The following is a 15,415-nucleotide window of genomic DNA, read 5'->3' as shown; positions in this document are numbered from 1 at the left end:
GCTGGTGGCCTTGCCGAGGCAGCTTGAAGTGTAGATGGAGTCGATGGAAGGGAGGCTGGTTTATGTGATGGACTGGGCTACTTCCACAACTCTGTGCAATTTCCTGCGGTCTTTAAAATCCTCAAACATTTCCGTTGAGTGATGAAAGCTAAAAATAGGTTGGAATATCAGATCATTGTGCGTGTGCGTGTGTGTGCGTGTGTGTGTCTGTGTGCCTGTGTCTCTATGTCTGTGTGCCTGTGTGCGTGTGTGTGAGTGTGTCTCTATGTCTGTGTGCCTGTGTGCGTGTGTGTGAGTGTGTCTCTATGTCTGTGTGCGTGTATGTGTGTGTGTGGCGTCAGTACACAGTGCTCTCATTTCCTTTTCAGAGTATGGTTTTTGCACCTCATGTACACAACAGACTTTGAACCATTCGATTTTTATCTCCTTCTAACTGTGCACATTCATCATTGCAAATCCTGTCATTGTTGATCTCAACACATCAATTTAACACCTTAGCTGTCAAGAGACACTAAGATTCTGCAGAACCTCCAATCCCAAGTATTATAAATAAAACAGTGTTCTTTTAAAATCATTTGTTTTTCCAAAGTTTTTTTTTAAAGAAAGTTGAGGAAAGGGTCTGGCACGCAACTAGATCATGAGGAAGATGGCTGAGATTGTTTGTTAACAAGATATGCTCAGAATGGGCAGGAGAATAAAACAAAGTGCTTTTTCAGCAGACTAGTCGAGGTAGCCCGGGCCAATTCTACTACAGGGCTGTTCTCAGAGCGTTAACACTGCTGGCACGTTTTAAATCATATTTTAAGTAGAAAAAATAAATTCTCCATCAAAAGACTTCACAGCCAATTTCTTATTGTGGAACAATTGTCAATTTGTCAAATTACACTCAGCAAAACCCTACAAACAACAAATGTGACAAATGGCATTCTTGCCCACCCTCTCCCCCATCTATTCGGTGAGAAGATGGAGAGGGAGAGGCCACTTCTTCAAATAATGCCGTGCAGTCCTTTATAGTGACCCGAGGAGGCAGGCAAAGCCTTGGTTCAATATCTCACAAGCCTCTGGTAACTCGGCACCCCTCCGTATTCAAGATGGTGAGCTCCAGACCGGAAACCAACAACCTTCAGGCTGAGAGACAATGGCTTCAACCATTTAGCTCAACTCAGCTGGGACAGAGGTCAGTCAAGAAACCACAATGAAAGCAAAATATTTCCCAAGGGATGGAAGTGAAAAGTAACGTTAAATGTATAAAATCTTGGTTAGGCTGCAAGAATACCCAGCACAGTTCTGGCATTAAGAAAAGGATATAAAAGCCTTGGCAAGGAAGCAAATCAAGTGAACTCACAGAAGAGTAAAACACCCTTTGTAAATCAGCCTGAAGAAAGGTCCTGACCCAGAACATCACCTGTCCATTCCCTCCACAGATGCTGCCTGACCCGTCGAGTTACTCCTGCATCTTGTGTGGTGCTCGCAACTGCAGTATCTGTCATTCCTTGTGTCTCAACAGCAGAGAAGAGATGTACTTAACAAAATAAAACTCAAAATGCTGGAAATACTTAGCAGGTCTGTGGAGAATCGCAGCTTCGGGTTAATGGCCTGTCATTAAATCAGAAAAGATGAGCAGTCTCTGCACAAGAGAAAGCAGCGGATAGCTTGATAGAGATCTTCAAGAAAATCAATAGTTTTGATGGGACGGACCTAGGGTAAATATTTCCAGAAGGATGAGATCATATATATTAAGAGCATTGCTAATTTTTGATAAGGCAGTCCCTATCGTGAGCAGATGACACTCCTCTGTACTAGCTTTCTGGCTTAAGTGGTAAATGAGGTCAATGAGGGGTGGGAGATTGCAACCAACCCTGTTTCGATGAATGCAATCAACCTGGCGTGCACAATCAAATAGAACAAGTTGTCCTACAACTTTAGGCTGCGCCGCCAAATGCAAGAAGGAGAAGTGGTCAATGTGCGATCTGCGGACTTGGTGCTTAGCTGGGCAGGTGGGTGGGCAGTAAGGGAAGCCATTAACGCCAGGGTTCTCTGTGCTCCCACAAGTTAATGGAGCTGTTACATTTTCTTCGAGAAGTCCCTTGAGAACATCCTGTCTACCCGGTAGACACAAAAAAGCTGGGGTAACTCAGCGGGTCCAGGCAGCATCACTGGAGAAACGGAATAGGTGACGTTTCGGGTCGAGACCCTTCCTCAGACTGAGAGTCAGGGGAGAGGGAAACGAGAGACATGAAAAGGTACAAAGAACAAACGAATGAAAGGTATGTTAAAGGACAATTCAAAGCCTGCAATGATGGCCAAGGAAAGGTAAAAGGGACCCTTGGGGCAAATAAAGGGGTACTTTGTAACTTTGTAAAAAAATTTTAAAGCACCTTATTTATTATAAACAATGATCCTAGTGGTCTATCATAGAAGGCTAAAATAGACCAAGATAAACTGCAAAATTCATTGGGCTGACGTGGATTAAACTGCGGGAGGCTTCATGGGGATCGGGGTCTTATTCCTAAAATGGCGGAAGTGACGTTCCGTTGCGTTCCGATGCATACTACACATCAGTCCATTGGATTTCGTAGGAGTGGTCTATCTTCCTCCTCTCGTAATTTTGGTTCAAACTTTGTACAGACAGCACCCATAGTCAGGATGGACCGCGGGTCTCTGGCGCTGTGAGGCAGCAGCTCTACCTCTGTACCACCGTGCCGCTAATCAGGGACGGACAATCAATGCTGACCTCGACAGTGATGCCCAAAGCATGAAAATGAATAATTAAAAAGCTGATTGCAATTTGGAGCCGTGGGGGATGTTGTCCTGGATACTGACATTAGTTGACATCCTATCAAAGAGCATTGATGGCATCGCTTGAAGCACTTGTTGCAGGCGGACCTCAACTTAATACTGTTGGTGAGAGTATGGTTCATGCTATGCAGTAGACCACGCGCTTTGTGCGACACAGTGACGCAGCTGGTAGGGCTGCTGTCACACAGTGCCAGAGACCCAAGTTCGATCCTGACCTGGGGTGCTCTCTGTATGTTGTGTGCACGTTCTCCCTGTGACCGGTGGCTCCGCTTTCCTCCCACCTCCCAAAGACATGTGGATTTGTAGTTTAATTAACATCTGAAAATGTCCATTGTGTATAGAGAACAGATGCAAAAGTGGGATAACATAGAACTAGTGTGAAAGGGTGATCGATGTTCGGTGTGGGCTCGGTGGGCCAAAGGGCCTGTTTCCCTGCTGTATCTTTCAATGGTTCAGCATTGTCTCGAATACACCTCACAATGAATTTCTTTTTGCATAGTTTGCACACACACACGTCACTACATTTTGGCACCATTTACACAAAGAAATGGTCCAAAGTCCACATGCTGGATGTACCTGGAGCAATCTAGCTAAGCTCAAGAAAGCACCAGGGCCTCCTCCATCACCCTCCACCAGATCATCCCGCGAACTGACATCCCTTTCCTTGCCCGACCGCCTTTGTGTCCCGGAGCACCTCCTGCAGCCGACCTTGAAGGCGGGAGGCAATACCCCGATTCTTCCACCACGAGCCTACTCCTCTCATCTGTCATCGCCAGCCGCTCCCTCTTCTGCAAACAACCTTTCCTCAAACAACCATTTCAATAGACTAACTGAAAACCAACAAAATCTGGAAACGAATGATGGGTGCAGAGATCCCAAAGGGGCCATTTATTCACTGTCAACAATGACACGTATGGATTCTTCAAATGTGCCAGCGTTATCACTGACCTAAAGAATGAGGAGAAGATTGGTTGGAAGTCAAGAATAGATGCGATCCTATCAAGGCAGTCTGTCAGGAACACTCCAATGAACTCTTCAACCACTGTCCTGGACACGAGACTCTGCGATTCCATTCGACAACAGAATTCTCCAACAAGGTCCAGTCTCATTAACATGCCCTGCCAAGATGGCTGCATGCCAACTGAAAAACTACAGGCCCTCTGCAGCAGATGGCATCCCTGTCAAAGCTTCACACCTTTGCAGAAGGAAACTTTAGTCACTTATAAATACAACAGGGAATTCAGAGGAACGTCCTTACCACAAAAACAAAAGAAGAATGTGGAACTCATTATCATATTGAGTGGATAAGGAGAATACTACAGACTTATTTTAGGAAAAAACTACATTAACACACACGGGGGAAAGGATGATGAGAAATTGTCCATGGAGTTTGGATGAAGATGGGTAAACCTATGTAGAGCATCACAATGAATCCAAAGCAGTTGTTCTGAATAAATCCAGGACGTCTTTGTTAAAGGGCTGTCCCACTTGGGCGACCTAATTGGCAAGTTTAGAAGAGTTTGAAAAAATGACATGTTGAAGACCTCCTTCAACTATGTTGAAGACCAGCTTTGACTAGCTACGACTAACTTTGGGAAAATTGGACATAGTGGAGAGTGAAGACTACCTCCTTCGATCTCCTTCCACCTCCCTTCGAGTATGATGAAAACTATCTACGACTACCTTCGACTACCCTACGACTAACATGCCGACCTACTACGACTAAACATACGAGTAAAAAAAGGATAGATTTTTTCCATGGCGACCTTTGTTTACTCTCGGGCATTTTTTAACATACTGATAAAGCCGCCGCGGCCTAGCTGAGGTCTCGAGTACGCGGAGACCACTCTCGAGCATGAAGGAGAGTTACAAAGACCTCCTATGACCTCGTGCCGACCATGCTGCGAGTATGATTCGAGGGCAAACTCGTCAGAACTCATGGATTAGGTCGCCCAAGTGGGACAGGCCCTTAAAGCTTCTGTTTTCAATTATAACCCTTCAACGCCATATAAACCAACCAAACATCTCTGAACTCCTAGGAATCAGTACCCACCTCTAACAGTGGATCCTTGACTTTCTGACCAACAGACCCAAGTGATTGGAAAAGAATTAGGCCATCCGGCCCATCAAGTCTACTACGCCATTCAATCATGGCTGATCTATCTTTCCCTCAACCCCATTCTCCTGCCTTCTCTCCATAACCCCTGACACCCGCACTAATCAAGAATCTCTACCTTAAAAATATCCATTGACGGCCTCCACAGCCTTCTGTGGCTGACACAATCAGTGAAGGTAGGCGACAACACGTCGTCCACAACTATTCTCAACCGCTGCCCCACAGCCCCCTACTATACCCCCTATACACTCAAGATTATGCAGCCAAATTCACCTCTAACACCATTTTCCAGTTCTCAGATGACACCGCTGTGGTGGGCCGGATCATAACGAATGACAAGACGGAGGACAGGAAGCTGAGTAACATGATGTCAGGCAAACAACCTCTCCCTCATCAAGATGAAGGAGCTAGTTATCGACTTCAGGAAGCCTGATGGAGTACATGTCCCAATCAACATCAATGGAGCTGGAGTGAAAATGGTTGAGATTTACATCAAATACCTTGATGTAAATGTTACCAACAATCTGTGGTGGACAAACTACAATGAAGCGAGAGTCAAGAAGGTGCTCCAACGCCTGTACTTCCTCAGGAAACGGAAAAAAGTGGCACGTCTCCAATGTTTCTTACAAACATCTACAGATACGCAATAGAAAGCATACTGGTGGGATGCATCACAGCTTGGTTTGAGAACCTCACTGCCCAGTCCATCACACAGACAAGACTTACCACCATTGACTCTATCCACACTTCATTCTGCCTCCAAAAAGCAGTCAACATAATCAAAGACCTTTCCCACCCTGGTCATTCAATAGACATAAGGTGCAGGAGTAGGCAATTCGGCCCCTCAAGCTAGCACCGTCATTCAATGTGATCATGGCTGATCCTCCTCAATCAGTATCCCATTCCTGCCTTCTCCCCATATCCCCTGACTCCGCTATCTTCAAGAGCCTTATCTAGCTCTCTCTTGAAAGTATCCAGAGAACCGGCCTCCACCACCCTCTGAGACAGAGAATTCCACAGACTCACAACTCTCTGTGAGAAAAAGTGTTTCCTCATCACCGTTATAAATGGCTTAAACTTCTTCTCCCAACTCCCATTAGACAGAAGATACAGAAGCTTTAAGACATGCCCTACCAGACTCAGGAACGGCTTGTTCCCCTCTTATCTGGCTTCTGAATAGTCCTTCCACAAACTAGGGTATAGTCCAATTCAACTCTACCCTGAAGAAGGGTTTTGACCCAAAACATTACCTGTTCTTTTTCTCCAAAGATGCTGTCTGACTTGCTGAGTTACTCCTGCTTTTTGTGTCAGTCTTTAGTTTAAATCATCATCTAAGTTATTTCATAGAAACATAGAACCATAGAAAATAGGTGCAGGAGTAGGCCATTCGGCCCTTCGAGCCTGCACCGCCATTCAATATGATCATGGCTGATCATCCAACTCAGTATCCCATACCTGCCTTCTCTCCATACCCCCCTGATCCCTTTAGGCTCAAGGGCCACATCTAACTCCCTCTTAAATATAGCCAATGAACTGGCCTCGTCTACCTTTTGTGGCAGAGAATTCCACAGATTCACCACTCTGTGTAAAAAATGATTTTTCTCATCTCGGTCTTATCCTTAAACTGTGACCCCTTGTTCTGGACTTCTCCAACATCGGGAATAATCTTCCTGTATCTAGCCTGTCCAACCCCTTAAGAATTTTGTAAGTTTCTATAAGATCCCCTCTCAATCTTCTAAATTCTAGCGTGTGTCTATTCTATCAAGTGTGTCTGCAGAGCTACAATGTATCCAATATGTATCACGATTCAATGATACTTTCAATGAAGTGTTGCGTTTGTAGCTGCAACATTGTATTCGCAGCACCCGGAGTGCTCTCAATGTGTCCAATTGTGTATAATATTGTATTTGTTTGTGCAATATAGTATCCATGTAGATGCAGGATGCTCGGGTGCAGTAGCGTGTATGTTGTGCAGTCTCAGTCTGTTACACTCTAGGCTGCTGTGTACTCTGCTCGGAGCGCCTTACCTTCCTCTCTTTCTCCTGAAAAGGCAGTACCGGCCACGGCATCTGGCCCACGAACTCTGGTTTCCTCCCACGAGGGTGTGAGGAAACCAGAGCACTCGGAGAAAACCCACGTGGTCACAGAGAGAACGTACAAACTCCGTACAGATAGCACCTGTAGTCAGGATCAAAACCAGGTCTCTGGAGCTGTAGGACAGTAACTCTGCCACTGTGCCACCGTGCCACCCTGTTCTGCCACCAGTTAGCCTACGGTAAATTAAGCATGCATTTCCCTCAGCAATGTATTTGCATCATTCTTTATGGGCACATGTGGGACTAAGACACAAGGATATTTAGTTTAGAGATACAGCATGAAAACAGACCCATCAGCCCACTGAGTCCACGCCGACACTGATCACCCATTCTGAAGAAGGGTCTCGACCCGAAACATCACCTATTCATTTTCTCCAGAGATGCTGCCTGACCCGCTGAGTTACTCCGGCCTTTGGAGTCTGACTTCACACTAGTTCTACTTTATCCCACTTTCTCATCCACTAGGGGCAATTTACAGAGGGCCAATTAACCTACAAACCCCACAAGTCTTTGGGATGTGGGAGGTAACATGAGCACTCAGGTGAAACCCACACGGTCACAGGAAGAACGTGCAAACTCCCCACAGACAGCACCGGAGGTCAACATCAAACCAAGTCTCTTGTGCAGTGAGGCAGCAGTTCTACCAACCATGTAGGAAGGAACTGCAGATGCTGGTTTATATCAAAGATAGACACAAAATGCTGGAGTAACTGTGCTGCCTGAAATATTACCAGATCTGGAGGCTTTGAATTTTAGGGAGAGACTGGGTCTTATTTCATAGAAACATAGAAAATAGGTGCAGGAGTAGGCCATTCGGCCCTTCGAGCCTGCACCGCCATTCAATATGATCATGGCTGATCATCCAACTCAGTATCCCGTTCCTGCCTTCTCTCCATACCCCCTGATCCCTTTAGCCACGAGGGCCACATCTAACTCCCTCTTAAATATAGCCAATGAATTGGCCTCAACTACCTTCTGCGGCAGAGAATTCCAGAGATTCACCACTCTCCGTGTGAAAAAAGTTTTCCTCATCTCGGTCCTAAAAGATTTCCCCCTTATCCTTAAACTATGACCCCTTGTTCTGGACTTCCCCAACATCGGGAATAATCTTCCTGCATCTAGCCTGTCCAACCCCTTAAGAATTTTGTAAGTAAATTTCCCAATGAGGGAGAGTCCCACATCTCTACCCTCATTGTGGACACTTTGTCTCTAGTACTGTCGCACTATAATGTTGAGAACTACAGTGCCCTCAACAATGTTTGGGACAAAGGCCCATCATTTATTTATTTACCTCTGTACTCCACAATTTGAGATTTATAATAGAAAAAAAAATCACATGTGGTTAAAAAGCACATTGTCAGATTTTAATAAAGGCCATTTTTATACATTTTGGTTTCACCATGTAGAAATGACAGCAATGTGAGTTTTAGTATTTCCTTGAACGCTCGGATAAGATGCTGCTATACACCCCCCCCCCCCCCCCCCGAAATGGGTGGACTATGTATAAACACTGCTGTAATTTCTACATGGTGAAACCAAAATGTATAAAAATATAACCTTTAATAAAATCTGACAATGTGCACTTTAACCACATGTGATTTTTCTATTACAAATCTCAAATTGTGGAGTACAGAGGCAAATAAATAAATGATGGGTCTTTGTCCCAAACATTATGGAGGATCCTGTATATTTGCAAAATGCCTAATACAATTACAATTCCTTATTCCTCCAACCTATTCTAAAGTGACATTTTATTTCCTATGTGCTCTGTCCCTGGGTACATGGTATTTTATATGCCAACATTCTCAGATCCCTTTATGCACTAGTTTCTCGTTGATTATGAAGTCTTATTTTCAATCTTTTTCTATCAATGTAAATAACAGCATTGTTTCTGCACTGATCTATCACCACCTTGCCCACTCACCTAACTCTCCCTTCTCACAGCTCAATTTTCCAGTTAGCTTTGTATTCTTCAGCAAACATCACATGAAGGTAAGAGAGAAAAACACATCCAGGAACCCAGCATGGATCGTTGTGGCACCTCATCTGTGTTAGTCTTCTAACCTGAAATTGTCCCATATCATTCTGATATCTGTGCTTTAAGCAATCTTTTTCATCCTAGTATGTTTTTCTCAACATTCTGATTATGTAACAACTTTGTAATTGAACTGCACAGCGTAGAAACAAGCCCTTCAGCCCATCGTGTCCCTGCTGGCATTGCCCATCGACACTAATCCCATATGCCCGCATTAGATGGCTACCCTTCTGTCTTGTCTTCCCAAGTTCCCATCTAAATCTCTTAAATACAGTGCCTGCATCTGATTTCAGCATGATTTTACACAGAGAGTAGTGGGGCCTGGAACGCATTGCCAGGAGGTGGTGGTGGAGGCAGATACAATAATGGTGTTTAAGAGGCTTTTAGATACTGAAGGCACATGGAAGTGCAGGGAATAGTGGGTTGTGAATAATGCCCAGGAAGGTGAGATCAGTTTAACGTGGCATCATGTCTGGCACAGACATAGTATACAGTTCTACATTCTATGTTCTATATCACTGACATTCAAACCCAAGTCATTAATACATGTCAAAAGCAACAAGGGTCTTAGCACTAATCCATGTGGTTCACCACTGGTCACAGACTTTCAACCTTTCACCACGACCCTCTGTGTGTTGTCACCAAGCCACATTTTCTATCTGATTAGCCAGCTTCCCTTAGATCATAGGTGCCTGAACCTGGGCCTCGAGGGTGGCATGGTGGTGCAGCGGTAGAGTTGCTACCTTACAGTGCCAGGGATCCTGGTTCGATCCTAACAACGGGTGCTGTCTGTACGGAGTTTGTATGTTCTGCCCGGGTTTCCTCCAGGAACTCCGGTTTCATCCCACGCTCCAAAGACATACAGGTTTGTAGGTTAATTGGCTTGGCATAATTGTAAATGATCTGTAGTGTGTGTGTGTAGGATAGTGTCAGCGTGCGGGGATCGCTGGTCGGTGCAGACTCGGTGTGCCGAAGGGCCTGTTTCCGCGCTGTATCTCTAAACTAAACTACAGACCAAGCTAATACGCAAGATCTTGTCGAAGCCTTACTAAACAAAAGAGGCAACATTGACTTTCCTGCCTTCATCAATCTTATTAGTTACCTTCTCAAATTAATGGGACAGGACAGGATTTCCCCCATACAATGCCAGGTTGACTATCCTTGATCAACTGGATTTCCAAATGTACACAAGATTCTAAACCTTGTGATGTACTCTATTAGTGTACCTACCTCTGATATAAGGCTCACTGGCATCTTATCAAAGATCTTTTCAAACTGACACACGATATTCAGTGATTTCCCATTCTCTATCCTATTATTACATCTTCAATAAACTCTTTATTAAATCTGCCAAGCGCTGACAACAATTTATTAATTCCACATTAATGCCCTCAGGTGCTTTGTATTTTTTTCTAAGAATCACATTGAAGCATCGGGTTTCATTTTTAGCAAGTTCATTTTTAACATGGAGGTCGGGGATGCTAATCTCACTCTTGAGGCTTCGATACATTCAGATTGTCTTCTCCAGTGAAGTACTGATTGGCAACTGCGTTCTCGGAGATGTCAACGCTCAAAAATGAAAAAGAACAATGAAGAAAAAATAATTTTTAAAAACAGGGGCCAATGTTGCGAAAAAAAGGTTGATGCTTATAGAACTTTGCCATCTACCAATGTTCCTACACTGTCTGTGATTCCACTTCAAGTGTATTTCACTGGTTGCAAGGAGGTTGTAAGGAGGAAGAGATAGCGGAGGTGTTGATTAGGGGGATATATATCAACTCTCCTAAGGTCTCCACTATTTACTCTATATGGCGTACCAGAATTTGACTTCCCAAAGTCCAGTGCCTCACAGTCAGTGTTCAAGGAGCTGCAGTAACACACACCATCCTCAGTCTATTGACCTGTAGTCAGATGTAAATGCAGCCCAGTCCATCTCGCAAACCAGCAGCTCCCTTGTCAATACTTCTCGCTGCCTCGGGAAGGCAGCCAATAGAATCAAGGACACACTTACTTTTCTGTCATATCTCCTCACTCCTCCCTCCTCCTGTCAGGCAGATGACACAAATGTTTGACAGCACCTACCAACAAATTGAAGTACAGCTTCATCCCTGCTGTTATCAGACTCTTGAACAGACTTCTTATATATATTATGGATGAATTCCTGATCTTCCAATCTACCTTTCTGCAGCCCTTGAAATTTTCTTAACTGCACTTTCTCGGCAGCTGTAACACAGTATATTCTGCACTCCGTTTTCTCTGTTTTGCTCTACCCATTGTACTCATTTACGGCATAGATACTCTTGTGCCTGGATAGCATGCAAAACAAACTTTTTCACTGCATCTCGATACACATGACAATAATAAACCAATATCAATATCTGAGCTGATGCTGTCGCTAATTGATCCGTTATCCTCAGACTTTTAGACTTCAGAGATACAGCGTGGAAACAGACCCTTCGGCCCACCCAGTCCACTCCAACCAGTGATCACTCCAGTACACTATCCCACACACTCGGGACAATCTACAATTTTTACTGAAGCCAATTAACCTACAAACCTGTACGTGTTTGGAGTGTGAGAAGAAACCGGAGCACCCGGAGAAAACCAACGGGAAGAATGTACAAACTCCGTACAAACAGCACCCGTAGTGAGAATTGAACCTGTCGCTGCAGCGACGCACTCTCCCCAGTCTGTCACAACATCTGAGGGCCTAGTGTTCCCATATCCAGCAGCCGTTGTATGCTATCACTTCCTGTCTCCAGTTTCCCCAGGGATTAAAGTCACTCACTGTGTGTAGCTTGTCCCCAGTATCGGTGGGACTGCTACACGGTCTCAGTGTCCAAGAGGCTGTAGAAACCCTAGTCTCCAAACTGTCCCGTTATCCGAAGGGCTGCTTCAATATGTTGTCCCCGATGTCCCCCGCTATCTGAAGGGATGCAGCCACTCACTGTCTCAGCCCAGCATGGTATTTCAGAGTCAGCTGTCACTCTTTGTCCCAGTCAGTCCCTGTGTCTGAGGGGCAGTCGCTCAAAGTGCCGCACCGTCCCATATCTAAGGGGCACACACCCCGGCCTGCCCCGGTATCTGATTGCAGTCACTCACTGTCCAGGGTCTGTAGCTCTCTCGAGGGGCTACTATCGCTCTCTGTCCCGGGTCTATCCCAGAATCCGATGGACCGCTCACGCACAGTCCCACTGATTGAGGGGCTACAGTGAGTCTCCGTCCAGGCCTGACCCGGTGACTGAGGGACAGTCACTCACTGAGTGTGGAAACAGGCCTTTCGGCCCAACTTGCCCACACCGACCATCATGCCCCATCCACATTTGTCCCACCTGACATCATCCTGATGTCTAAGGGGCTGTTGTCACGCGGTCCCAGGTCAATCCCAGTGACTGTTCAAGAAGGAACTGCAGATGCTGGAAAATCGAAGGTAGTGTGAGTCTGAAGAAGGGTTTCGGCACGAAACGTTGCCTATTTCCTTCGCTCCATAGATGCTGCCGCACCCGCTGAGTTTCTCCAGCACTTTTGTCTACCTTCCATCCCAGTGACTGAAGGGCTGTAGTCATTCTATGTCCCAGGTCTGTTTGAACATCTGAGGGGGCTGACACTGTCCTGTCCCAGTGACTGAAGGGTTGCAGTTACTCTCTGTCCAGAGTCAGTCCCAGAGTCCGTCCCAGTATCCGAGGGGGCTGCTCTCACGTACAGTCCCGGGTCAGTCTCAGAACGTGAGGGGCTGCAGTTTCTCACTGTCACGGGTCAGTCCCTGTAACTCAGGGGCTGTTATCACTGGCTGTCCCTGGTCAATCCTAGTATGTGAGGGACTGCAGACATTCACTGTCCCGGGGGGGGGGGGGGTCAGGGGGGGGGGGGGTGCGGGGGGAGGGTGTGCAATCACTGTGTCCCGGGTCAGTCCCAGTATCCGAGAGTCTGTAGTTACTCTGTCCCGGGACATTGCCCCAGGAGGCTGCTGTCATAAGGTCATAAGTGATAGGAGCAGAATTAGGTTATTTGGCCCATCAAGTCTACTCCGCCATTCAATCATAGCTGATCTATCTCACCCTCCTAACCCCATTCTCCTGCCTTCTCCACATAACCCCTGACACCTGTACAAATCAAGAATCTATCTATCTCTGCATTAAAAATATCCATTGACTTGACCTCTACAGCCTTCTGTGGCAATGATTTCCACAGATTCACCACCCTCTGACTAAAGAAATTACTCATCTCCTTCCTAAACCAACATCCTTTAATTTGGAGGCTGATCTCTAGTCCTCAACTCTCCCACTAGTAGAAACATCCTCTCCACATCCACTCTATCCAAGTCTTTCACTTTTCGGTACGTTTCAATGACCCCCCCTCATTCTTCTAAACTCCAGCGAGTACAGGCCCAGTGTCGTCAAACTCTCATCATATGTTAACCCACTCATTCCTGGGATTATTCTTGTAAACCTCCTCTGGACCCTCTCCATAGCCAGCACATCCTTCCTCAGATATGATGCCCAAAATTGCTGACTATACTGTAAATGCAGCCTGACCAGCGCATATGGAGCCTCAGCATTAATCCCTGTTTTTGATTTCTAACCGGCTGTCCTGGATCAGTCCCAGGACCTGGGGGTCCCCACTGTCCCGAGTCAGTCCCAGTGTACGAGGGGCTACAGTTACTCTATCGGGGGTCACTGCCCGAGGGTCTGCATTCACTCTGCCCCTGGTCAGTCCTGGTATCTGAGGAGCTGCAGTCAGTCACCCTCTATCCCGGGTCACTGCCCCCAGGGGGCTGCTTGTCTCGGGTCAGTCCCAGTATACGAAAAGGTTGTTGCCACCAGCTGTCCCAGGTCAGTCCTGGGTAACCGGGGGGGCCACAGTCATTCATTGTACCGGGTCAGTCCCAGTATATGAGGACTGTAGTTACTCACTGTCCAAGGAATCTGCTGTCACCGGTTGTTCCTGGTCTGTCCCAGTATAGGGGGGGGCTGCAGTCACTCTGTCCGGGGCCAGTCCTAGTATCAGGGGGAAGGGGAGGGGAGGGGGGTGTGTGCAGTCATTCTGTCCCGGTATCTGAGGATCTGCAGCCACTGTGTCTCGGGTCAGTGCCAGTGTCCGGGGAGAGGGGGTGCTGCAGTAATTCTGCAGACACTGCTGTCCCGGGCCCGGCCCCGCCCACGTACCTGCAGGTCTGGCCGTGCCGCCGCTCCTGGTGCCCGGGCCCTGGGTGCGGGTGCGGGCCAGGGAGAGCTCGGTGGACGGGGCAGGCCCCGGGACTCGGCTCCGCTCCGCTCCGGTCTCCGCCATCACTCACGTGGGCCGCGGCAAGGAGGCGGCCGCTGTCTCACCCGAGCGGCTCGATGTGGGCCCGGCCCGGCCCGGCCCGGCCTGGCGGAGGGGGGGAGAGGAGAGGAGGTTTAAGGATGGGGGGGGGGGTAGAATATGGGGAATGAGGTAGAATGGAGGGGGTAGGAACGGCGGGGAACCGGGTGGAGGAGCGAAGGAGAGGGGGTGGAGGAGGAGAGGGGGTAGAGGAAGGTGGGTGGGGGAGGTGGAGGTGGAGGAGAGGGGGGGGGGAGAGGGGGATGGAGGGAGGGGGGGAGGAGGGGAGGGGAGGGGGGGGGGGGGGGGAGGGGAGGGGGGGGTGGAGGGAGGGGAGGGGGGGGGGGGAGGAGAGGGTGTTGGAGGGGAGGGTGGTGGAGAGGGAGTAGAGGAAGAAGGGGGGCTGGAAAGATGGGTGGAGGAGATGGGGGGGTGGAGGAGGGGTGGAGGAAAGGGGCAGTGGAGAGTGGAGAAGAGGGGGGAGGTGAGGGGTGGAGAGGGTGTGGAGGGAGGGGGGTGGTGGGAGGTGAGAGGAAATTGAGGAAAGGGAAGGGAGAGGGGGATGGGGTGGTGGAGGCGAGGGGGGAACGGAACAGGGGATGGAGGAGAACGGGGGGGAGTAGAGGGGGGGGGTGTGGAGGAGCGAGGATGGAGGTGGAGAGGGTGGGCAGAGGAGAGGGAATGGAGGAGGGGTGGGGTGGAGGAGAGGGGGGGATGGAAGATAGGGGTGTGGAGGAGAGGGAATGGGGATAGAATGGAGGGCCTCAATTGTAATCGTGTATTGTCTTTCCACTGACTGGTTAGCATGCAACAAAAGCTTTTCACCACCATTCGGTACACGTGACAATAAACTGAACTGAACTGGGAGTAGAATGGGGAGGTGGGAGTAGAACGGGAGTCAAATAGAATAGGGGAAGAGTTGGTAAGGGAGACTCTTATTTGCCAACACATAATCCATATCCCCCCATTCCCTGCATATCCCTATGCATATCCAATAGTCTGTTGAATACCATTATTATGTCTCCCTCAACCACCACCCTCGGCAGCGCGTTCCAAGCACTCACC

The 15,415-nt window shown here is 47.6% G+C and overlaps 1 protein-coding gene across 3 annotated transcripts in view; it reads right to left on the bottom strand.

Moving 5' to 3' along the window:
• Nucleotides 1-14,422, bottom strand: part of dph1 (diphthamide biosynthesis 1) — a 650,424-nt gene extending 636,002 nt beyond the window's left edge. Inside the window, exon 1 of one of the 3 annotated variants that reach the window (XM_055657653.1) lies at nt 14,212-14,422. In XM_055657653.1, coding sequence (XP_055513628.1) covers nt 14,212-14,335 — 124 coding nt within the window. In that variant the 5' untranslated portion in view covers nt 14,336-14,422. The remainder of the gene's footprint in view (nt 1-14,211) is intronic. The other 2 variants (XM_055657652.1, XM_055657651.1) reach the window with 2 other exon arrangements.
• Nucleotides 14,423-15,415: the final 993 nt, after the last annotated feature.

The sequence above is a fragment of the Leucoraja erinacea genome, chromosome 28 (assembly GCF_028641065.1).
Source record: "Leucoraja erinacea ecotype New England chromosome 28, Leri_hhj_1, whole genome shotgun sequence".
Taxonomy (NCBI): Eukaryota; Metazoa; Chordata; class Chondrichthyes; order Rajiformes; family Rajidae; genus Leucoraja; species Leucoraja erinaceus.
Note: the sequence above shows the minus strand (reverse complement) of the source record. Positions and strands in the feature narration are given on the sequence as shown.